The sequence below is a fragment of the Haliotis asinina genome, chromosome 14 (genome assembly GCF_037392515.1).
Source record: "Haliotis asinina isolate JCU_RB_2024 chromosome 14, JCU_Hal_asi_v2, whole genome shotgun sequence".
Classification (NCBI taxonomy): domain Eukaryota; kingdom Metazoa; phylum Mollusca; class Gastropoda; order Lepetellida; family Haliotidae; genus Haliotis; species Haliotis asinina.
In genome coordinates, this window is record NC_090293.1 from 54554581 (window position 1) to 54580365 (window position 25785).

General features: G+C 39.0%; 1 protein-coding gene across 1 annotated transcript in view; it reads right to left on the bottom strand.

The window, feature by feature from the left end:
* The window catches only part of LOC137260962 (importin-7-like), a 41766-nt gene that overhangs the window by 10877 nt on the left and 5104 nt on the right, over window positions 1–25785 (bottom strand). The window contains exons 2-20 of the mRNA XM_067798540.1: window positions 17164–17245; window positions 13157–13313; window positions 12442–12600; window positions 11214–11370; window positions 10846–10935; window positions 10545–10639; window positions 9765–9835; window positions 9248–9350; window positions 8989–9034; window positions 8174–8273; window positions 7775–7968; window positions 6702–6791; window positions 6102–6267; window positions 5588–5629; window positions 5145–5263; window positions 4466–4588; window positions 3721–3787; window positions 1095–1220; window positions 372–469 (exon numbers count right to left, since the gene is read on the bottom strand). Of these exons, the coding sequence (XP_067654641.1) occupies window positions 372–469; window positions 1095–1220; window positions 3721–3787; window positions 4466–4588; window positions 5145–5263; window positions 5588–5629; window positions 6102–6267; window positions 6702–6791; window positions 7775–7968; window positions 8174–8273; window positions 8989–9034; window positions 9248–9350; window positions 9765–9835; window positions 10545–10639; window positions 10846–10935; window positions 11214–11370; window positions 12442–12600; window positions 13157–13313; window positions 17164–17245 (2085 nt within the window). The remainder of the gene's footprint in view (window positions 1–371; window positions 470–1094; window positions 1221–3720; window positions 3788–4465; window positions 4589–5144; window positions 5264–5587; window positions 5630–6101; window positions 6268–6701; window positions 6792–7774; window positions 7969–8173; window positions 8274–8988; window positions 9035–9247; window positions 9351–9764; window positions 9836–10544; window positions 10640–10845; window positions 10936–11213; window positions 11371–12441; window positions 12601–13156; window positions 13314–17163; window positions 17246–25785) is intronic.

Consider the following 25785-nt stretch of genomic DNA (forward strand, 5'->3'; position numbering starts at 1 on the left):
CATGTTGTTGATCACTGGATTGTCTGGTCCAGACTTGATTATTTACAGACCGCCGCCATATAGCTGTAATATTGCCGAGTGCGGCGTAAAACTCAACTCACTCACTCATTATTCTGACCTCCATTTATCCAACAACTGGCTTTATCCAAAGCTTTTGTTGGTAACAAACTGAATAAACGTAACTTATTCTCATTTATTAAGTCTGACATCCTCACTAATCGAACAATTTGCAGTACAACGGACAATGTCGGATTAACAAGATTTGACTGCACCAATACACAAGAACAGTCAGAAGAATCAACAATGGAGAACTAGGTTCCAAAGGGTGCTATACAGCATTAGGACCAGACATTGAAAGCATAGATACTGACTGTTTTACACATTTCATAAATGATCTGTAGATACGAGGGGTTGGCGAGGAAGGCGGCAGTATCCACAGTGATGTAGTTGTGCAGGGCAGGCATCATGTCTGGAAACAAACACAATAAAGTGCAGAAGCACATAAAAAAGAAATTAAAAATTCAGAAATTAAAAGTTTCACACTTGACAATCTCTTTGACATCTTACACACAAGTAATGGGAAACAACCACTGAGGACTGAAGACATTTTCTATCAGTGAATAACAATGAGGACTAAAAATTCAGATCTCTTCTGAAAACCCGAAGTTAAGGGTCCTGAAACTTCTGTTTCCCTGAGGGAGAGAGCTGGGTTTACTGCTTCTCTGAACAGAATTTCAAATTAAATTTAAACAGGTCAGCTTCATACGGGAGGAAATGAAGTGAAGAATGTCTTGAACATTTACCAGTGCCGAACAAGATGATGTGGTGTTGACACACATGGAAACAATCTAATCAAACCAGACAAAATAACATTCATAGCCTAACAAAATTATTAAGAAAATTTTTAACATACTGGCAAAGATCAAAGTCAAGAATTCTTAGGGCTACAAATGTTTTGAGAATAAGGGCCCAGGACTTGACCCTAAGATCAGAGGTTCTCTGGTTCTGGGAACTTTCAGCAAGTTGCTGCTGGTTTACCAGAGCCGTGTGTGGTGGAAGGTGGTCGTGAAGTGTGGTGGTCAAGTGTGGAGTACCTGTGAAGTAGTCTATGCCATCCTTCTGGAACATCTGATAGATCATGCCAAATACCTCCCACATGTGGTGGGACACCTGGGTGCTGGTCAGGCTGTAGATCAGGGATAACACCTCCTCGTAGAAATCTGTTGAGAGGTTAAACACTCCAATATCATCAAACTACAAACAAAACATTTACCTTGTACCAATATTGTGTGTGCTACAGCGACATCACTGTCATTAACAGACCGATCCAGTCCAGGCCAATAAGCCCCGCCCACTTCGCTTTTGACGTTATGGGGGACAACCTCTGACTAATAACAATGGCGTCACCTCCGGTGAAACGTACGTGATTGAGAACGTTATTGATGAATGAATTCTGCTTGTGGTACTTCGGTATTCATCGTTTGTGAATGACATGTAAAGAGGAAAGTCACACGTATTATATTTTTGATCAGTCTTAAGTAAACTCAGTGTGTTTCGTTACACTCCACCACCAGTAGTGGAAAGTAACAAAAAGTACTGAGGATAAGATTACTTTGACTGATTTTTTATATATATTAGTTGACAGACTGTAATTAGCAAGCAAAATGAGTTACATGCTGACGAAAAATCGTCTCGGCCAGCGGCTGCGTGTAGGAAGCATATTTTCTTTCGAAAGGATTAATCTATCTGGCAATTCATGTCCATCTAAAATACTGTAGAAACTAGTGAAACTGAAGTATGTTGTTTGGGTTTTTTCCTCTATATTCCCATCGTAATTCTATGATAACTGTGAACACAACCACATATTCAAGTTACAGATCGTTTCGATATCTATAAACAGATTGTCAACGCTGCGCGAGGAGCCTTCAGTTCGATCCTTTATCCAATGTTCAAATTTAGTTCAGTCATTTATGTGAAATCACGGGTTTACAACTTTGATTAACAAAGGAGGAAAATATTTCCATACTAGTAGATGTATCTGGACATACCTAGAAGCAAATATTTAGCAGCTAATCTTAGCAAATCTCAGTAAAATGTCCCTCTTCAATTACTACACCATCCTAAAATGACACTTAATATATGGAAATATATTTTTTTAAACATCCTCTTCAATTTATTTTTCAGTGTACTTAGTTGTGGAATCCTAATTTACAAACATCCACAATACTGGACTTCATGAACTGCCAGTGTTTATGTTCAGGTATATAACACCACCATAACACAAAGAAGGTCCAAGATACAGTCTGCACCTGTACACAGCCGTCTTCCAGAAATAGGAAAGTCTTTGAACAGGGGAACCACAGTTACCAAAACAATTTACTAGGTTTCTTCTGAGATAATTACTAATGGACATAAGGTGCAAATAATATCTCAAAAGTTCAAAGCATTTTGTCAATAAAATTACAAATGGACATCACTGCTTCTTAAACAATGATACCAGTAATCTTTGTTTTATTACATCTAAGACCATGTCCCGAGAGGACATAGCACCAAATCTGATCTCTTTCCTTTCCTGGAATACTTAGTAATGTCAGCAAAAACATAATAAAGTTGTTTCAAAATGTGGTAGAAGTCATAACACAACTTTAGGAAAATGTCCTAATGCACTCGCACCCTGCAAACCAATGTGCAAATTAATATGAAGCTGATTTTCCAAATAACCATGCATCAATAAACCTTGAACAATTTGTAAAACTTAATAAACAACACTCTGGCTCAATCATGAAACATTGGCAACCTCAAAAGCTGGTGATTTCTAAGAAGCATCACATCAAATCTGGGTTAAATGCATGTTTCAATATTCTTTCCAGTTACATGAATATTCAACTGAGATTTTGTAAGTTATTCTGTTCCAAGACTGAATAATGTCTGACTAGGGTATGGCCAAATGTATAATTTGCTGTTGTCTTTTTTTCAAACTCTCTGGATGTTGAAATAACTTTTATATGAGTTACGATACGAGTAATTACTTTCAGACTAATCTTATTACTGAATATATTACTTTTTTGAAAACATCTTAAATCAGGAGCCATGAAACGAAGTTAGTGTCAAGTTACTGCTCTGCCATGACATGTCTGGTATGTCAGATATGTCAGTCAGTTCGGTATAATTATTTATAACTGATTTTATTATTATTTTTTTATAACCTTTCAACGTTTACTAAAGGATGAAAGATTCTTCAAAGATACCTTCCTCATTTTTTTCAGTCTTCACCAAAATGGTTTTGTTGACGGTACTCATCAAATCGCAGTGATGTATAACAGATATTGCGAGTGTGAATGTCATAATTCAAAGCACATCGCTTCGGGGGCTTCGTTTGACCTCGGAAATTACTTTTACAAATCCATAATGCGCGCCCAGCCTGCTGATTGGCCGAAATCAACGCATGCGCTAGCTTAGATTGACAGACTGGATCGGTCTATTTGATGTGATACAGTTAAGTTGAAAAAAGGCATTCATACAGAAATGTTGCTCAAATTAAATTTGCAGATTTACTAACTATATCAGTGGTTTTCAACCACACAGAAGCACACAATTCTGAATTATTCTTAATGTGGGCACTATGTGAGAAAGTATAAAGTTTTGAAAATATAGAAATATTGGGGATGTTACTCTAGAAACAACACAAGACAACAACAAAACACCAGAAAGAGGTCTCACCCATAATGTTCTGCTGTAGAATTATTCCTATGACATTGAGAACTATTCCTTCTAGCTGGGTTATAATCTGGAAAGAAAGAGAGGAAAGTCAGTCACTTAATCCCACATTTAAGCGACTCTCAGCAACAACACATTAAGTAATACAAGGGAAACAACTCCCACCTAAAACACCTGAATGATCTGGTTTTCCAAGAGTCCAGAGTCCATGTTACACACAGGTAAAGAGACACATTATTGGAAGCTGAAAGGATGTAGCCTATGAAGGAATATTCCAGACAAACTCTGTTCCATCACGTGAGAACCAGACTCAAAAACATTTTGTGGTGCAGACTGTACATATGTATAATATCTCAGGCAACGAGTGAGTGATATTCTAGTTTTATGACAGTGATCTGTAAATAATACAGTCTGGACCAGACAATCCAGTGATCAGCAGCATGTGCATTGATCTACACAAATAGGAGCGGATGACATGTGTCCTGGAATTGAAATAAAATTAGGGGTTTAAGGATGCATAACACCACAATATTCCCCCCATATGATGTCAAGCTGTGAATACTGAATCAGACAATCCAGTGATTGTGGCACACAGTGCCCTAAAACATTTTGTGGTGCACACAGTGCCCTAATCACTGGACCACTCCATGAAATCTCATCACCTACAAAAATAACACAGTAGTGGAAAACTTGAGGAAACCTGAGGTGAGACAAGGGTTGATTGTCAACAAAAGAAATCAGGACTGACCTCTTTCTGTTCCTCCATGACATTGAGAATTGTTTCCATGGTGTTGAGGATTCCCAGCGCTGTAATGGCCTTCTCTTCAGATCCGTCTACATCTGTGTCTAACACCTGAGCAAATGTCTGGGCCTGGAGCATGTCAAGAAAAGCTACTGGAAAAACACTTCAACAATGTTTAGATAGATAGATAGATAGATAGATAGATAGATAGATAGATAGATAGATAGATAGATAGATAGATAGATAGATAGATAGATAGATAGATACACTTCAACAATGCTAAGATGGATGGATTGATGGATGGACAGTCAGACGGATGGACAGAGACAGTGAGAGTGCATGCTATTTTATGCCAGAGCTTTCAATAATACTAGAAGAAGCAACCATATTAAAACCTGTAGGGGACACAGTAGGATACACCAATCCCTCTAAATAATTGAAGCCATGCACATCCTTAAACTACTGAAGTTCCTGTACACAGCATCATGGCAAATCTCCTGTATACATTCATGGTCTCATATAACAGTTTATCGTAATTTCAACTTTCAACACATTACAAGTGCAATTCAATGATGAGACAACATGACTGCTAAGGGAGGCAACTCTGAGTATCAAGTTGTGAGGGACTACAGGACAGGCTCGAGTTGATGATGAGGGTAAAGACATGTTGCAATGGCTCACTTACAAGATGACTCATCATCTCAACTGCAATGGGGATAACATCATCAGTGTAGGTGCAGACTAGTCGCTGCATGACACCGGTCAGGTCATCATTCTCCGTCTCACGGATCACCTTCAGCAACTCTGTAAAATCAAACATAGACATACACTCTACTGGGACTTTATATTTAATGACTTCTTGAAGGTACAGCATATTCAACCAACATACTGTCACCTCACCAATCAAACTCTCTATCTTTGTCACCTAAACAACCAAACATCTACATATTGTCACCACAGCAAAAATACTCACACATAGTGTCTCCATGGCAACCAAACACCTACACTTTCACCAAACATCCTCAAGAACCAGCAACACAAGTAGTGTCTGATTATTCAATGTAGAGCAATACTGCCAGAGATTTTATGGCTTGGTAGGGCTGAAGGATGATCAGCATAATGACTTACCTAAAATCACAGGCTTGACGAAGGGGCGGATATAATTCTTGGCTGCAATGAAAAACACATGGAGTTATAATTCTAGTAATACTTTTTAAAAGATTCTTACGCCACATACTATCAACAATGAAAAGTAAGCACAACTACTGAAGGAACAAACTGGCAATATACTGCAAAGTGAAGTCCAATTATACCATTGTTTGTTGTTTGTTGTTAATGTCAAACATAGTACAAGTAATGGCCTGTAAATAATGAGATGTGGACTTGAACATTAGGATATGATAACACTGTCAACCAAGGCCCTGAGCAAAGTGACCATCAATAACCAACCACACCATTTTTTGACAAGTATTGTTTTAGTGGACCAATTCAGAGCTGTAATCCACGTCAAGACTTCAGCAGTGTTGGCATAGCACTACACCTTCCCACCTGGAACTATGTCCTGGGACATACTGCAGATGTCCTGTGTGCCAAGGCTTTCCTACATGCCCCCAACTCAAACTGTAGAGTGAGCAGTACCCACCTTTTTCTTGCTCTGTGATGATCATCTGAAGGGCGATGGCAGCCTCTACTCGGACAGGCAGATCCTTGTCGTTACATAAACAAGTTTTGATCATCTCAGCGGCCTGCATCAGGTTCTGTTCATTGCGGAACTTCAGCTCACAGAAGTAACGGATCACCCAGCATGCCTTTGGAAAGAAGATACACAATGTCAAACACTACTCATATCACATGTTATCTTCAGTGTTTCAAATGCAACTTTGAGGCTTGCCCAGACGTTATAGGAGTCCCAGAATCTTCATCTGCTAACATGTGGTCAAGGATCTGTTAGTTTTTACACCATACCTACCCGAGCCCTCACACCTGATACCTCAACAGTACAAGAATGGAAAAATAGGATATTTTTTAATATCAATAAACATAATTCTACTTGAGATACATTAAAACATACACCTGACACATGAAAATTAGTTTAAGTATTTTGGAAAGACATAAATTTTACGCATTCAAAATGAAGGATTCTGTATCTTCCCTGGTCCTTGTCCATTAGTGATTGACATCACAAACATATCATGACTCTGTGGGCATTGTTTTGTTCCGAAACAAGTCCAGATGAACTCACCCTTGCTCTCAGGTAGCCATACTGACTTGTGAATTCCGGAAAGACATGGTTCGTCAGCATCAGTTCTGCCTGGTCCTTGTAGATCTTCCTCTGGAATATTAATGGAAGGGAGGTAACTCATGCGAATCCCTGTCAATTTTACAGTCACAAACAGATAAAGAGTAGTGTGTTTGGGTAGTCAAGGTTGTGCATGTGGGGAAGAAAGGTTCTCAACAATCCAGTGATCCATATTACTTTTTATGTGCAAACAGGATTAAAGTCACATATCCTGACAGTTTCTTCCAATCATTTGCCACTACTGACCTTCATCCATTGCCAAAGGGTAACTCTGCCATCAATTCATACATTCAATTACCAAAGATACTCCAAAATGTGAGCCTCATATATACAGAATTACTTCAATGATACATTCATTGACAATTCCTCGCCTGCTTCACACATTTACTGACAAGTGTTGATAAGTTTACATGAAGAATTATGGCAATGACTTTTTATTTATAATCCAAATTCATTACTTGCATTTTTTCAGGCTGCAAACAGCAATGACAAGTGTCTAATACACAAGTGAGATGATACTCCTTCACGGACAAACAGAACAGTGATGTTGTGTGGTTATGCCATCATGGGACCAGATATCAGGGCTCCAGATAATTTATCATACTCCTTATCTTTTCAATACAGGAGTACTGGGGCACTGAATGGAATGTTAATGGTGTATCACTAATCTTGTGTTTCCTTTCATGATACATCCACCACAACATTACGACTCTTGTGTAAAAATCAATTGACAATAAAACAACACCTTTTCAGAGAAATATGTCTGTAAATGTTTCCAAGACTGTACCGCCATTGCTTAGATGTGTATCTGCAATGTTTTCTAAATGTTTTCCTACCATATCATGCACATATGATTCTTATCTGGAGCCCAGAGTTATCAATCAAAGAAATGAATTATCACAAGTCTTCATCATAGCAGTATCTCCTGTATCACTTCATCCCAATGTCTCCTGAAGAAAGCACTTCTACGAACCATTACAAGTATTCCCAAATCAGGCCCCTCTTTGTCCACCCACCTTGAGTAGCACCTCGGCTACTGCCCCAACCATATGCAGGGCCCCATCCTTCTGGCGAGGATCAATGTTGGGCTGGGTCAAGATGGACATACAGAATCCCATGGCTTTGTTCAACACCTCTTTCCTCTTGGCTGCGGCTGAGTAGAAAACTATCTGGGCAGCCATCACAGGGGAGAGAAAATCCTCAAACACATCTGAAAAACCAAACAACTGTATAAATTTGCAGCAATGGCAATCAAGCTGCTGAACTTTATATGATGATAACCACGGTCAATAGCATATGCATTTGATGCAGTTATTGGCCTCAGTCATTCAATGGTGTACAGCGGAGGACAAGCTCTATCACAAAGAACAAAAAGCACTTATCTTTGACATTCAAAAGGAAGGGAGACAACTCACCATACTTGACCCGAATGTATTCATGTGGGTCAGTGTTCCACAGCTCATCGTCCTCATCACTATGACACATCAGTGGGAATATCACGTCCTGCATCAGTGTCTGAAACACACCAGATTCCCCCTCATCATCAGCTGAACTGACACTAAGGTACAGAATCCAAGGCCCCACTGCACAAGGTGATCACAGCTGTATGACAGTTGCAGACCTGTGTGATCACTGTGCTAAGAGAGTTTTGTGCAATGAGTTCCAGGTACAGTATGTACAGGTACAGAGGTTGAGAATGTACTGTACTCAACAGCAGTCGCCAGCATAATGATGTTTCTACAAGGGCACAACCTTGGGCTTCAGATTGTTAAGATACTTGGCATTCATGTAGTGAACTGGGCCCCATCGTTCCAAAGCGATTCTCAGCAATGACTGTCGTAACTCTATGATAAAGTATGGGAGTTGCTATTATCTTAGCCCAACAATCGCTTGTTGGAATAGGGTTCAGTTCACTACATGAACGCAAAATATCTGAACAATCTGATGCCCAAGGTTGCCACGTCTCAGTCCCCACCATCTGGCAAGTCTCTGTTGTGTAAAGGGCTTCATAACTGGACTCTAGGACAAATACTATTTCTGTTGTTGGCAGCATCAGTTCAACACAACCATGGATGTGTTTCAACTGTGTGCAAAAATGGGTCTTAAGTGAAAAATCAATACAATCCTTGTATACTAACAAAGAGTATGATCCTTGTATACTAACAAAGAGTGCCATCCATATACACTAACAAAGTGTACTGTTGACCAATCCAGAACACTTTTCTCTCACCTGCATGTGTTGCTTAATGAACTTCCATGAAAAGGCGTGACTGATTCTGCAAATGAAAAAATACAGTTGAAAAGCAGTGGAAGTCCACCATACCTTCTCTGTGCTCATTACAATTCAATCGAACACAAACAGCATACCTCAACACTTTGTCAAGAACAATACACTCTGCAAGTCACAATACTTTCTCAACGACATTTACACAATTAAAGTCACAACACGTTACTGAGGATAGTGCCAGTGAGCATGTACAAAGACTCACCCAAGATTGATGTAGTTGAGGGTCTGCTGAAGGACACGAGGAGCGACATAGATCTTCTGGCGGTACTGGTCCAGCAACTTCAGCAACACTTGCAGGATCCCAGCTGTATTACACGAAGTAAAACAGCGTCAACTCCTTACAACAGCATCAGTATTCCCCGTACACAGTCCATATTGTTACATTACTTACAACCAGCTGATTACTCTACTGCTCAATTCTTCATCCAATAACAGGTAAAGTGTCTTAATTAGACACATGTAACCGACTTCTTCACACCAGCTGATAATTGTAATGTCAATGTACAACGGTAGATGAACTAATTAACATCTCCTTACCATTAAACCAAGCATGAGTGAGTATTAATTTCTTTGAACCTCTTGTATGGCTTGATTTCAATAACATATTAAGAGAAATCATAGAGGTAAGGAGCTGTGTTTCATGTCATATACTGCAATGCTGGTGTTACCTGTCACAAATGTTAGAATTATCAGCACATACCTCCAATCAACATACACACCTGAAAAGCTTTTCAGATACCATTCAGCAAACTGTTGGTATTCTCGTGTCACATTTCCTGGACTTCCATACCTGAAAAAATGAGTTAATGAATCATTCTCCACATCAGGCAATATTCCTGGTATCGCACAAAGACCTTTGAAATCATCATCTTCAAGACAAACATTTACCAAAAGGATCTAATCTAACTTGGAATCCAAATTGGTAACAGACGGTTGTACACAATTTTAGGAATTTGATTGTACATCCCAAGACTAATGATTAATCCAATGTTCAGCTTCTACAATCCTAAACCCCTCATTCTTACTTTATGCAACAAGTATCAGAGAAAATCTAGAGAAATAAGTTAGAATGGATCATCAGTGGCCTATTCCTGTTGTACACGGTAACTAATGGGACTGGGTGGTCTGGCTTTCTGACTCGTCATTAAATGCATAGATAACTGATCAAACTGTCAATCACAGGATTGTCTGGTTCAGAATAAATACTACATCAGAATAAGCTGGAATACTGCTGAGTGAGGCATCAACAAAAAGAAACTGCAACTCTGGTAGCGACAGGCTCCATTTCCAAGTATTTTTAAGTATAAGACCGAAGTTGAACATGGATGATGATTTGAAGACTGCTGTATAGTCAACTCAAACTACAAACAGTGTCATATGTGCTGTGACCCATGGGATCACCTAAAAACATACAGATGATTTGTACTGGTTGTCATAAGACACAAACTGACCAATCAAGACAGCCAGGTTCTTTAACATGTAGAAAAATTACACCCTACCTCTCAAATATTCGAGCTAGTATATGCACTGCCCATTTCTTGACTTTCCACCAGGCTAGCTCGGGACGGTCGTCCTCATCTATCTGGTTTGTCTCCTGGAAGTAGATACCATGTGTTAGCGGAATTCACCCTTTGTCATACCAAGACAAGACTCGCCACAGACTCTCATGAGTCTGTTCACATCATGTGAACCTACATCGCTGACATTCAAGTCATGAATCATGACATGACAATCCATGTCCTGTGAACCAGAAATGGTGCACCAAGGAAACACTAGGGTTTCTTAGTGCACATCACCTACCTGGGGCACTTCTCTGTCAACAATCTGCCTGAGCACTTCCATCCACTGTGTGAACACCTCCTTGGGTACAGTTGCTTGGGGCAGGAAGTTCTGAAGGCAGAAAACAATGCTGTAGTTCCAAGACGGATTCACTGGACAAACAGTTTCATACAAACATGATGAATAACCCATTATCGTCAACTGAGGATCAAGCCAAGCCAGCAGCTTGGTCTGTCTCTAAGCTCTGTATCATATAAGGTGTACATACTGAGTCAGCACTTACATCAATGAGATGCAATCCAATGTAGCAGCTATCCCTGTATCTAACAGTGCTTCAGTAAAACATTTAAGCAAAGGGATGAATAATACATGTTCCTGAGAGAACTGACCTGTGTGAAAGCAAAGAAAATCTTGAGAATCTGCTTCTGGAGGAGGTTGGAGACTTCACTGTTGTCCTGCAGCAGTGACAGTGTTCTCTGATACACCAGTGGCAACATGTGCACCATCATCTCGTCAAGCACCTTGCGCTCGTCAGCCCGCTTGTACCTGCAACCAATGGCAGCTGACTACAAGCCTCTGATTATGCTGTTTGGAACAAAGCTGACATGAGACACACATACAGGTGGAAACTGGATTTTAATCTCAGCACAAAAACACTAATATTGGGGGGGGAAGAAGAGGAGGACTGGGGCCAAAAGTATGCATGAGGGACCTATTCTGCTATAACAGGGGGCTATAGTATACTCTAGAGACGGGCAATAATACTGGATAATCGATATATTGAAATTCAAACTTCACAATACAATATAATGCAGTACAGCTTTCATGCATTGGTTCATCTGATATGATGACCAATTACCATGACCACAAGCAGTAATTATCGTTATCCAAAATACTACTGACATTTGTATTTCTTTATATCACTGTACATTAATAGTTTTGAGAATGTTTCTTGGTCATATAATTTCATTTTCATGAATTTCAAACCGTACAAATAAACAAACCAAAACGGCTGACACATTTTCCCCAAGTTCCAAACTTTAGAGTGAAGTCTTCAGTTTGGAAACATTTTCAACTGACCTACTACACAATTACATATGAGTCCTGGAAATGGCTAGGGGCAATGTTTCAAAAGACAGAAAACAAAAACTTCATTACCTTAACCATGTGTTACACTTTCTCAGTAACCCGTGAAGGTCCCGGGGTAGAATAGGCCTTCAGCAACCCATGCTTGCCACAAAAGGCGACTATGCTTGTCGTAAGAGGCGACTAACGGGATCAGGTGGTAAGGCTTGCTGACTTGGTTGGCACATGTCATTGGTTTCCAATTGCGCAGATTGATGCTCATGTTGTTGGTCACTGGATTGTCTGGTCCAGACTCGATTATTTACAGACTGCCGCCATATGGCTGGAATATTGCTGAGTGCGGCGTAAAACTAAACTCACTCACTCACTTTCTCAATATATAGTTATACATATCACAACATGCCAACATATATCACAATGCACAAATCTTGGCTACACCCAACCCTACTAGAGAGTAGGGTCAAGTATTCTGCTGTAAAAGAGGAGAATGTGGCACCTTTTGTGTCTCCGGAGTAGTGGAGGGCTACTTACTCATATACTTTCACTAGCTGGTACAAGGACATGAGCGCTCCCATCAGAGTCTTCGGATCTTCAGTCTGGATGTACACAGCGATCTTCTCTGCCAAGTTCGGCCAGCGTCCTGGCCAATCACTCTTGGCCATGTGACTGATGCACACACACAGCTGCACCCTGGAAGAAATGTCTGAATGTTCAAGAATATCTTACTTAAAACATAAGACATTTCTCTTGAGGAAAAATAAATTAAGTCACTTTAACAAGCACATACATTTCACTGTTTTATTCACTAACTTGTTTAAACCATGACGAACCTATCCATTTTGTAATGCCTTTTGAGACTTCATTTTGCATTTGTCCTTCAGTCAAGCAATGCCTCTAAATAACCATTTTCAAGTCCAGGACAAAGAAAACATTACTTTGACCACTTTCTGAAAGGCATTATGCATTTAAAGCTTTCAGCCATGGGAGCCAAGCCAATTTCCACTTGTCCAGAGGTACATACAGTATGTGATCTAGACTACCATATGTCTGGCTTCCATTCTTGTAGAAGCCATGGTGACTGAGTAGGTAAGTTCCCTGAAGATGAGGTGTGTGAAAGTGTGCAGTCAAATCCAAAATGGGACTCAACTCAAACAAAGCACTACAATCAGCATTTTATAGAGAAAGTAGAATCCCAAACGTAACAAGTCAGTTACATAATCTATTGTCACCCAAGAACGATTCTCACCTGACAGGTTCCGGAGCATGGATGATGGCCTCTATGACATTTTCACGAATCGCCTGTCTGTCTTGCTCATGGATGTTAAATGGGACAGCATCTCCTGGGTTCTCTGCTTCTCTCTCTATCCAGAACTGGGTGATGATGTTCTTGAGGTATATCACACCTGTAAGGCAGGTGAAACATTCAGGTTAATCTGACTGTATGCAGGTGAAACTTTCAAGTGAATAATCCCTGTAAATCAAACTTGTATGACTGTGTAAGTCAATACAGCTTTAAGGACTAAAGATCATATATATTCTAGGGAGTGCAAATGCATAAATCATTCATTGACATCATTATAAATGAAACCCCGTTATTAAAACTACTCATTTCGATCTTTAATTACCTTAAATCCAAATTCTTGACAACAGTACATAATTCTCAACCAAAATTTCAAACAATCAGAGCGGCACGTCTCCGTGACGTAATAGTAGGTATAGATATGAAGGTCTGTGCAGAATTCATCTACATTTCAGGGGGTAAACTATTTCACTTACAGGTTTGTACAAAGCTGAAATCGCAAAAGCTGTTGTGGAAAATGAAAGCTATATGTTCTCACAATCTACTATCATTTAATTTTGTCTCCTGCTTTGCCTAGTTTCTGAGTTACAACCCTTGTTTTCATAGACAATTCTGTCAAATTCACTTGGTGTCGCTAGGTTGTAATCCATGTTAGGTGGTATAAACCTACACGTTATTTGTCACATTCACTTGATGCTCAGTTAATGAATTTATAACAGGTATAATTAATGGTAACGCCACATAGATACCCAACAAAGGTCCCCATTTGGCATTTCTTATGTCTGGATCGATCAAAGGATTAACCGATAACACGCTGATTGATTAGTTACTTTTATGCAGATTTAAATGGGGGATTTGTCAAAAGGTAGTGTTCATGTACGTACATTTACTAATCTATACTGAATACACTCTGTCGTGTCTGTGTCTATGTAAAAACAACACCCTTCTTTCAAAGGATTAACCGCCAATTCATTGATTGATTGGCCATTATTGCCTAATAAAATACTTTTTTTTAAAAGAATGACGCACATTATACAATTAGTTGCCAGGTGTGCTATCTTGGGTGACCAATGAGACTATACAGAAATGTGAAAAACCTGAAACGATACATGTTTTCATATATTAGACTGTTAAAAGACACATCATTTGGGAATTCTGCAGATGAATTATGTATCACTCATTTTTGTCGATGTTGATGGATACGTTCCTCTAACAAGGTAACAGACTGACATCGCTCCTGTAACTTTAATTTGTTTTAATTTTAATATTTGCACTAAGTTGTTGTAGCTTTCCACAGAATCATTGTTTTTGTCGTGAAGTGTAATGATGCAGACGACATACATTATATTATATGAATTATGATTCATACAGACATACTATAAAATGCCTAGACATCACATTCCTGTTATACATTTGCAGATCGCTTCTTATTATTATGTTTCAAAATGCATACAAGTATGATTATAAAGTAATTAGGATTTTGAGACCAAATATAAAGATGTATATTGACAAGTGTCTACATACTGGTGAGCGAACGTTACAAACCAAGTAAATTTAGCAAGTGAAGAAATTTATCGCATAGTATTTTCACTTCGACCCCGACCTCGCTTAGGTTATGTTACAGGTTGTGTCATGCAAAATCCTTTTGGTCATGACTCAAATACATATTTAACTACTATCAGAAAGTAGTTTTGATTTTCTAACTTGATGCGAACAAACCGTTATCTCAATAATTCTAACAGACTTTAACCCGTGACTTCGCAATTTTCAAAAATGGCGGCTCCCTATCTGAGGATAAATGCTATTTAAGTTTGTTTTCACTAAGTTACAAAATCAAAATTATTTTTCACTGGTAGTAAAATATGTATTTTATTGATAGACATTAGGATTTTATATGACATTGCTTATAACATAACAATTTCACTCTTGTAAGTGGATTCATATAAAATAACTTACAATAATACTGTCACTTCGACCACAACCTCGCTTCCGAGGAAGAAAAAATTATATTCATGCAAAATCCTTTTGGTCAGCAATGTGTAAGAAGCAGTCTTGATTTTATAAACTCGATGAAACTCAAACATTTTTTATCCTGGAAGCGTGGTAGGGGGCGAACCAGCTGATTTAGTATATACCACAGGCATCCACAACGCACGCTTCGCACACACAAACAACCAATTTAAGCACAAACTAAGGGGTCCAGTGGAAATTTGTGCATAGTGACACCATCACCCAACCCCAAGGACCAATTGATGGCAACACAACAATTTGGCATGTCTGGTGACGTTGAGAAATCAGCAAAATGACGAGCTTCCTACACATTCCTACACATACCACTAACTGAAAATAGATCACTGCAGGGCTCTGGCGACAGTTTCGTAACCTGTCTGTGGTATCGTTTGTGGGCGAGAGAAGCAGATGGTTTTAAATGTAAAACTTGTCACGAACCTATTGATGACAACTTAATCCACAGAACAAAACATCAGTCTAGATTGCTGAATGACCCAACCATAAGAAACACTTCCATCAAAAAAAGTATGACTTCTGGAAACCTATGATCTGACAGTATAATGTTAAAGAAACTTATTAGAGTATACAAACTTGTAAAATATACAAATCTATATCTGAAAAAAGGGCAAAGGTGACAATCCCCCACCACAAATTATCAAATCAAACTTAAAAAGGAAAGAAAGTGAAGGCTGTAATGTAAAATGAAATTAAATGTCAACAAGAGTCATCAGAAGATGACATATTCTCTCTCCCCCTGCTCCCCCTTCTGCTCCAGAAAAGATAAATATTTAAGAAATACAGTTCGTTCTACCACCATGTATCGTGTAATAAAGCACACTTTCACCCTGAACTATTATACTTTAACGTTATAATAGTTCAGGATGAAAGTGTGCTTTATTACATTATACATGGTGGTAGAACGAACTGTATTTCTTTTCTAAGATGCTGTATTCAATAACTTATTCGCCTAATTTCGATTAACCTATGGCAGAAAACAAACGACGGTGATTGTGACCTAAATTTAGAATCCTCGCACAGGGCTGACTGACGCGCTGTTTTTTTTGACGCGTCAGCCCCCTACGTTAAGACAAAGGTTACTAGAAAAACAAACGATGAACAGTTTGGTGATGGTTTATGTTCGGGTTAAATATCTTCTCTAAATCATTTTAATTACATCCGTGATTCTCTTAAACCATACAAGGAAATATGACCACCTCATTTCTACTACAAACCAAAGTTTAGATCAGTACATTCAGAGGAAGCTGACAAGTCAAGCGATGTTCCACGATTGCATTGTGGAAATGTAAACACTGCCAACATTACCATGTCTCTGTAAGATTTTGAGTCGAACTATGAGACATTTTATCCATCGGAAAACAGGAACGTAATGTTTCCACAGTGATGTTAGCTGTGTGGTGCAACTGCAAACCAAGAAACGGGATGCGACAAAGCAGTTTTCTGTGGGAAGCTGTACAAGGCGATGGCAACTGACATCCATCGTGACGTCGGTTACATTGTGACGTAATGCGAAAAAGTTCGATTACGAGAGGCCAGACTGGAATGGCGCAGTGACGTCAACACATTGTGACATAATGCAAAAAAGGCACATTATCGTCTGATAAAGTATTGTCAGCGCCTTTGATCTTTCACCGAAGCATCTTAGAATAAAAGATATATTTTAATAACCCATCCACCCCTCCCCCACCCCCACCCCCATCCCCACCCCGCAAAACGCATTCCGAGGGATAAAAACACACAAAGTTGGTCCATTCTTTTGATTCAGATCAGCATTTCCTTGAGTATTATACGTTCATTACTTTTTGAGTTAGACTGCGACTGATTAGACTGCAATTGATCAGTCCGCTTTTGAGCCCAAAGGACTGTTAGTTACCCAACTTGAGTTGTACATAACCTGTGAGATACATGTGTGATGGTGACCTCACCTGCTTGTCTGACTGGCATGTCGATCTGCTCCATCATTACCACCTGCAGCAGCACCGGTCCAAACCCGATGATCTTGTGTACCTGCAACATCCAAACAACTGATGCCAACAAAATAAGGGCCAACAATAACCTGAGACTATTCAATATAGCAACTGAGAAACTAGAACTCATATTGACAGGCAAGTCAGTGAGTTTAGTGTTAAGCCACACTCAGCAATATTCCTGCAATATGGTAGCAGTCTGTATATAATCGTGTCTGGACCTGACAATCCAGTGATGAACTGCATGAGCATCGATCTGCACAATTGGGAACGTGATGATGTGTCAGTGATACTGACCACCCGATCCTACTTGTTGCCTCTTACGACTAGCATATTCATGGCAAGCTTGGGTTGCTGAGGGCCTATTCTATCCCAGCCCTTCACGGGTCACTGACAAGTTGAGAAGGGGTTGTTTGGTTGTCAGATATTTCATATCAGCATTTGCTTACCTGCGATGTTGTCATTTACATAATTGGGTATTGATGGTTTTCCTGAAGCATTCACTATGTACTCTCTCTGATCAGTTGGTTATGTTTCATAAATGAGTTAAAGACCATTATCTACTCACTGAATATGGACAATACATCACTGAATATGGACAATACATCATTGAATATGGGCACAACAGTAACTGACCTGTATTGTTAAATACTACAGATAGTTTTGATAGAGATTTACCTCGAGTCCTATATTTGAAGGTACCTGGGACTCTTGCTCAGGGATTGGGCAAGGCGAGGGTCATAAGCCATTTGGCACATAAGAATGAAAAACTGGCCCATTAAAATTTCAAAGTTTCATCATGCTAATATTGATTCAAGAACAGTGGCACATTCTAACTACAGAAAATCATTGATAGCAGAAAATGGCCCATCATCAAAGTTATCTATTCCAATCCATCCTTACCCTTTTTTCAGGGGCCATAGACTACAAAGTGGGGGTTCCAGACACTTCAATATCATCACTGATTCTATGTTGTAATACTGTTGTCATTCAGCTACTGTTATTGTATTGAGTACTGTGATCATCACAATTTTGCAGTGATTATATTGCAAATGATACCTGGATATAGTCCGTTTGATTCCATTTGAGACCGATCAAATCATGAATTGCTCACTAACACAAAATCTAAGAATTGGAAAGAACTTTTGCACAGGCACATGAAATTGACAGACCAACTCATGATTTGTCTCATAATTTTGGACATCTGAATAAACAAGAGTCATCAGAAGATGACATATCCCCCCGGCCCCCACATATAAGAAAGGACAAAACATCCGACAGTTACTTATTGTGTTTTTAGACCAAGTCTGAATAGTTTCCATGGAATTCATGAAAAATATAAACGCCATATACCTGTAATCAGAAAAAGTCACCATTTCAAGATCTGTCTTGTATATCTGCCAAGATCGTTTGAAAGATATGAAATGGTTTTCGAGTTGTGCTCCCGAAACAAAGTCAGCAAGGTGTTCATGGAACCGAGAAAACAATACATTATAGAAACCTGTAAATAGCAAAAGGCACCACTTTGGGGTTCACTTTTGAGACTAAGTACAAAACACTTCCATGGAAACCGAGAAAATAATAAATCACAAAACCCTGTAAGTAGCAAAAGGCACCACTTTAGGTTCCGATTGATATACCTACCAAGTTTTGCAGAAAAATATTTAATTTCCATGGAAACCCAGAAAATAATAAATCACAAAAACATGTAAATAGCAAAAGGCACCACGTTGGTGTCTGCCACACGTATCTACCAAGTTACACTGGCAGATATTAAGAAGTTTTTGAGTTCTGCTCCGGAAATGAAACACACCTCTCACTTTTGAGAAAAAGTCTGAATCGTTTCCATGGAAACACAGAAACTAAGAAATCACATAAACTTGTAACTAGGAAAAGGCACCTAACGAAGCCCGCCCCACCATTAGACTAACACCAAAATGTTCCATGGAAAAACAAAAAAAATAAAAATGCCAAAACTCTGTAAATAGCAAAAGGCACAACTATAGGTTGAGATCATTATATCTATCAAGTTGGGTCTAAAAATATTGAACGGTTTCTGAGTTATGCTCCTGAAACAAAATGATTCAAACGGACAGACGAGGCGTTGACTATATCCCCCTGCATTATATCTATATATGCTGAGACAAGATAAGTCCCCCCCAAAGACAAAAAAACTCTGGTAAAGTACTCAATTCTTTTAACTAGTGTGGGTATACAAAATCATACTTACTCCTCAAAAAAGGCAATTACTCATACATAAACAGACATTGGAGTAAATACCCAACTGCTTGAGAAATTATCTGGACCTCTGCCCTTGTCTTCAGCCTTACCCATGAAACATGTCGCTGTTAAGCTTCTGAGGCGTGACTAACTTGAGGTAACAGCGAAAAACCAACACATGAACAGATGAGAAATGACGTAACTATCAAGTCAAGCTCTGTACAGTGAAACAAGCTCGTTACAGCAATTCATATTACCATTTCGTATGCAGAGTAACTGGCACTGTGCAGAGTCTAGGAAGTTTGTTTCTAAAATTATAACTGAAAGTACACATCCCGACAGAGTGACATTCCATTTTCTCAACTCTGTCATCTTTTCGACTTTCCTCTTTGGTATATCCATGGGCTTTAAACATTTTTATTTTGATTTCCGAATGTCTGACAATACTTTTAATAAAAATTTCGAAATTACGCAGATGATTCTTTAAAACACTGTTATCAATCACAAATATGCACCAAGGTAATTGCAATTAGCGTGAATACCGCAATTTACGCAGTCTGGCTACACTGTTTTAATGCCTGTAGAGTCACAGCACAACATGCCTACACTGTCACTCTAATCAATGCCTACACCCTCACTGAACTACGCACCTACACCCTCACTGAACTACACACCTACACCATCACTGAACTACACACCTACACCATCACTGAACTACACGCCTACACCATCACTGAACTACATACCTAATCACAATAATACAACTGAAGTACCTTTGTTTTTCAATAAAAATACCAGCTTCCTTACCATCATGTACGAAAGTCCATCTCTGATTGGTGCATGTGACCTTGAACAAATCATCTTTTATGCCCAGTGCTCGGCCATAAACACCCAAGCAGAATATGAATCTTTGAAAGGGAGATAATCATTTGATATGATTTATAGCCCATCCATGGAAAAAACATGCATCCATTGTCAGTCAGTGACCCATGAACCAGCGGTTCAGATCAACTAGTCAGCACCACATTAGCAAAATACAGACTAAATTTCAGTGTGTGTTGAGGTCATATTTACATTTTGAGCAATTTAAACATTCAACTAGATGAATTTGGTGTACCTGAAGATTTGGGGTATGCATCCCATTTTAGTTTTGTTTCCTAACAACATCTAGATAAGCATACAGGGAACGAAGAGTGAGGCAGTTTTATGTGTCTCTGTTTCTGTATGTTTTACCTGGGTGATGTAAATCCACTGAGAGCTACTTACTGCTGTGTCTTAATACATCTTATACCTATGAAAGGATATAGCCTGACACTTCCAGCTAATCAATGCTCTTTTCCATTTGGACAATCATAATATACAAAATATTTAATGCATGCAGGGTTTTATGTGATTCACAAATGTGTGTTGAGTATGCACAAATGTAGAGAATGGACACAGAAAAAAATGACTGTTTCCAGACGGACTCACAATATTATTGATTGTACTCACATCTACGGTTTTGTAAAGTGTTTTTATTTCTTAGCTGTTATGTGCATCATTTCACAAGTCAGTCCACATGATCAATGATTTATTCCAGACTCTCACAAAATTATCAAAATGTACATTTCTCTACACTGTTACTGCAAAGGACACTTTTTTTACCTGCAAGGACCCTTAAAAACAACAACTATGGTCCCCAGGAGCTCCATGTTTGTGAGTCAAGGTTAAACCCAGTGTATTCCAGCTGTTCCAGGACACTTGTATGACCTTTTGTCTATGGAGTGAGTTTAGTTTACGCCAGTCAGCAATATTCCAGCTATATGATGGCAGTATGTAAATATCTGCACCTAGACCAGATAATCCAGTGATCAACAGCATGAACATTTATCTAGGCAATTGGGAACCAATGACGTGACAACCTAGTCAGTCAGGGGTTCAAAAATCCCATCGCCCGACGCCCGGGACAAGGCAGATTTCATTTCGGGCGTATAAATAATGATATCTTACTTGCCCGTGGGCTACCTGATAATTACTGCAATGCTTACGGTTCCAACAGGTAAATGTGAGACGATACGAGAGCAAAATGAGGGAACTTTCGCAATGATAATAAACTAGAGTTATCTTTCTTTGCTATTTATCCCTCCCCGATCGGGGCCTCACAGTAAAGCTATTGGAAACCGAAGCGAGCATTTTTATAAATAACTGACCAATCACTGACAAGAGAGCCGGCAGGCACGTTTGAGTTAACTGTCAGACCGCGGCTGAATAGCAGACGACTGCCTCGTGTTTTATGAAAAAAAACATGTCACAGAAACTGATGGACAGTTTTTTACAATCGGACACAGGGGTGAAAAGGAAGGCCTTGGGTGATGACACCGAAGCCGAGGTTTGCACCAAACAATCTAAAGATAAAAAGTACGACAACGAGAAACGGTGTAGACAGTTTCAGAAGTCTTGGTGTTCAAAATGGCCGTGGTTACTTTACAACGAAGAAAAAAGACATTATGACTTGTGAATATTGTGCGCGATTTCCGTCTGTACCCACGAGACATGGGGTAAAGAACACTTTTGTCAGTGGGTGTTCAAAATTCAGAGTAGAATATCTGAAAATCCATGACAGTTCAGCCGTTTATGCCGAGTGTTTGTCATATTATATTCATAGCGGTGAAACCGGTGATTAAGAGGTTGGGGCAAGCTGCGATAAAGTAGAGAGAGACGGGAAACTTTTGAAGTGTTTTAAAAACATGGACAAGAAGAATTACGATCAAATTGAGAAACTATTTGTGACAGCATTTCTCATTGCCAGCAAAGGAAAACCACTAAGTGATTTTGCAATGCACTTAGACTTGCTTGACAGGGTTGGTGTGGACATAGGGCATAATTACAGAAACATTGATGGTGCGAGCAAGTTTATTCAAGCAATTTCACATAGTTTGAAAAAAGACTTCCAATCAGATATTAATGAAGCAAACTATGTATCCATTCTTAGTGATGGGAGTACTGACTCGGCAATTCTTGAACAGGAAACTGTTTATTCGTTATGTAAGCCATGGTGTTCCAGTTTCATTCCATGCTGCAGTTGTAACTCTAGATCATGCTACTGCTGATGGGGTGTTGGATGGAATAAAAACTGCTCTTGAAATGAATGATATTAGTTATGAAAAGCTTGTATCACATGACTGAGGGGCCCAAACTAGTGTCTGCAAACTTTGATGGTGCATCTGTTATGATGGGTAACCGTTCTGGAGTTGCAGGAAAGATCACACGAGAAGCTCCTTACGTTGTACCTGTTCATTGTGTAGCACACAAGCTGGAATTGTCAGTGTTGGATGCAGTAAAGGGCCTGTTGCCATTGAAAAATTTTGAAGAGGTATTGAAACATGGTCTTCACGAGCAAGCAGGCATATCTTTGCCATATGCACACTGTTTCAAGTCCGCCACCAGTCCAGAGATGCATAAAGCCTTAGAGTAATCATACTGGTATTGATTTAAATTACGTTTCAACAATATGAGAGTCAGAGACTGTTCTGTATAAAAACAGTGCCAATTATTACCTGTAAAGAGAGAAAAAAGACGTCCAAACAGTAAACAATAACATCAAATACCATGTTGATTTATTCTTTCACAATATCATCACAATTATGTCATAACAATCAGGGCAAGTGGAAAATTAGTCAGGGCAAGTAACTTTCTTGAAGTCACTTGCCCTGTGGCAAGTAGCTTTTAAAAAAAATTTTGAACCCCTGTCAGTGAACCTGACCACCCAACCCCATTAGTCACGTGTTATGACAAGCATGAGTTACTGTAAATCAATATTCTAATGCAGACCTTCACGAATCTTTATCTATGGAACTTTTCTCATAGACGGGATAGCCACTTACGTACCATAATGACAATGTAACAAATTTATGTCAGGCTGTAATCAAACCTAGTGATTTTCCTTAATACTTCAATCAAAAAAACTAAATCTTATCATGACTGGGCATTTCATAGTCCCATAGCAAATAAAATCAGCATGCAGCTCCAAAAGGGAGCAACTTTTTATCAACTGTGTTCATATGACATGAAAAGAAATGTGTGCGTAGGTGAATCATAGCAAAATGAGTGAGTGAGTGAGTTTAGTTTTACGCCGCACTCAGCAATATTACAGCTATATGGCGGCGGTCTGTAAATAATCGAGTCTGGACCAGACAATCCAGTGATCAACAACATGAGCATCGATCTGCGCAATTGGGAACCGATGACATGTGTCAACCAAGTCAACGAGTCTGACCACCCGATCCCGTTAGTCGCCTCTTACGACAAGCTGAGTCACCTTTTATGGTAAGCATGGGTTGCTGAAGGCCTATTCTACCCCGGGACCTTCACGGGTCATAGCAAAATGAACAGAATTTGTCACTTCTCAATTGTGTTAATTTAGAGGTATCCTTATCAGTGTTAACTTTAAAGGTGAAAATTGATATTTTGAACTCACTATGATTGTGATCAATACTTATACTGGGAAGTAAAAACTGCAATGAACTTATCCATATCTATCACAATTACTTCTACAACTCTTTGAGTGAAATATGTGGAAACCTTCAACTTTCCAACAAGCATACCATTGATCAACATACATACATCATACAACACGACAGAGCCTGACATTAACACAACCCCCACCTGTCACTGCTTGACATTGACTATTGCAGCAGAAGTCTAGAATTATCAATGGCAGGCAGATTATGATGAAGGGTACAATATAAATTTATCATATGAAGGATTGTAAATGCTGACAAGAAGGGGGTAGTGTCTAACGGTTGGAAGTACTGCTGGAGACAGAAAGTGGTTTTAGGCTGGTATGCTGTATTCCTCAGATTTGCACAAGGGCAAACAAGAGTCATCAGAAGATGACATGACCCCCTGCCCCCACATATTTGAAAGGACATATCATCTGACAGTTACTTGATGTTTACTAAGAGATTAAGATTGAATCGTTTCCATGGAAGTCATGAAAAATATAAACGCCATATATATGTAAATAGCAAAAGGCATCGCTTCAAGATCTGTCTCATATATCTGCCAAGATTTGTTGAAAGATATGAAATGGTTTTTGAGTTGTGCTCTGGTAAACGAAGCCTATCCCTCCATTTTGAGACCAAATCAGAATCGTTTCCATGGAAACCAGGAAGAATAAAAATGCCAAAACATTGTAAATAGCAAAAGGCAACACTTTGTGGCCTGCTTCAAATATCTGCCAAGTTTTGCTGTAAGATATTGAATAGTTTTTGGTTGTGCTCCGGAAACAAAGCCCATCCCGCCATTTTGAGACCAAATCAGAATCGTTTCAATGGAAACCAAGAAAATTATGAAAAGTCGGAATCGTTTCCATGGAAACCGAGAAACTAAGGAATAAAAAAAACCTGTAAGCAGAAAAAGGCACCATTTAAGCTTCCGATTGATAAGTTTTGCAGAAAAATAAACGAATTTTGAGTTCTGCTCCACAAAACGAAGCACATCCCCCCATTTTGAGAAATAGTCCAAAACATTTCCATTTAAACCGAGAAAATCATATATCACAAAAACCTGTAAGTACCAAAAGGCACCACATCAGGTTCTGACTGATGTATGTAACAAGTTTTGCAGAAAAATATTGACAGGTTTTTGAGTTTTGCTCCGGAAACAAAGCCCATTAGTTTTAGAGTTCTGCTTCAGAAATGAAACTCACCTCTCACTTTTGAGACGAAGTCCAAAACGTTTCCATGGAAACCGAGAAAATAGTCAATCACAAAAACTTGTAAATAGCAAAAGGCACCACTTCAGGTTCTGATTGATATATCTCCTACGTTTTGCAACAAAATATTGATCGCTTTTTGAGTTCTGCTACGGAAATGAAGCCCACGCCACCATAAGAATAATACCGAAATGTTCCATGGAAAAACAAAAATATATAAATGCCAAAACTCTGTAAATAGCAAAAGGCACAACTATAAGTTGAGATTATTATTTCTATCACGTTTAATCTAAAAATATTGAACGGTTTCTGAGTTTTGCTCCAGAAAATAAATGATTACAGATGGACAGACGAAGCACTGACTATATTCCCCTGCATTACATGCGAAATAACCCACATTGGTTGTTGAGTGGGAGGCATCACAGGATATACAGAAAAGCATGTTTCCTTGCAAAATCAGACAAAACAATGCTGAAAACAACAGATCAGATTAAAGATGGCTGATTACTGGCAGTAAGGTTGTTCAGCCAGGTGTGAAAACAGACCGTCAACTCATCTGGCACATAACGCCTGAGTTGCCTTCACGCACAAGGAAGAATCTCAAAGAAAGTTTATGCTTTTTCACATGTGGATTATCACTACATGTCTTTCTTTTATAAGGTTTG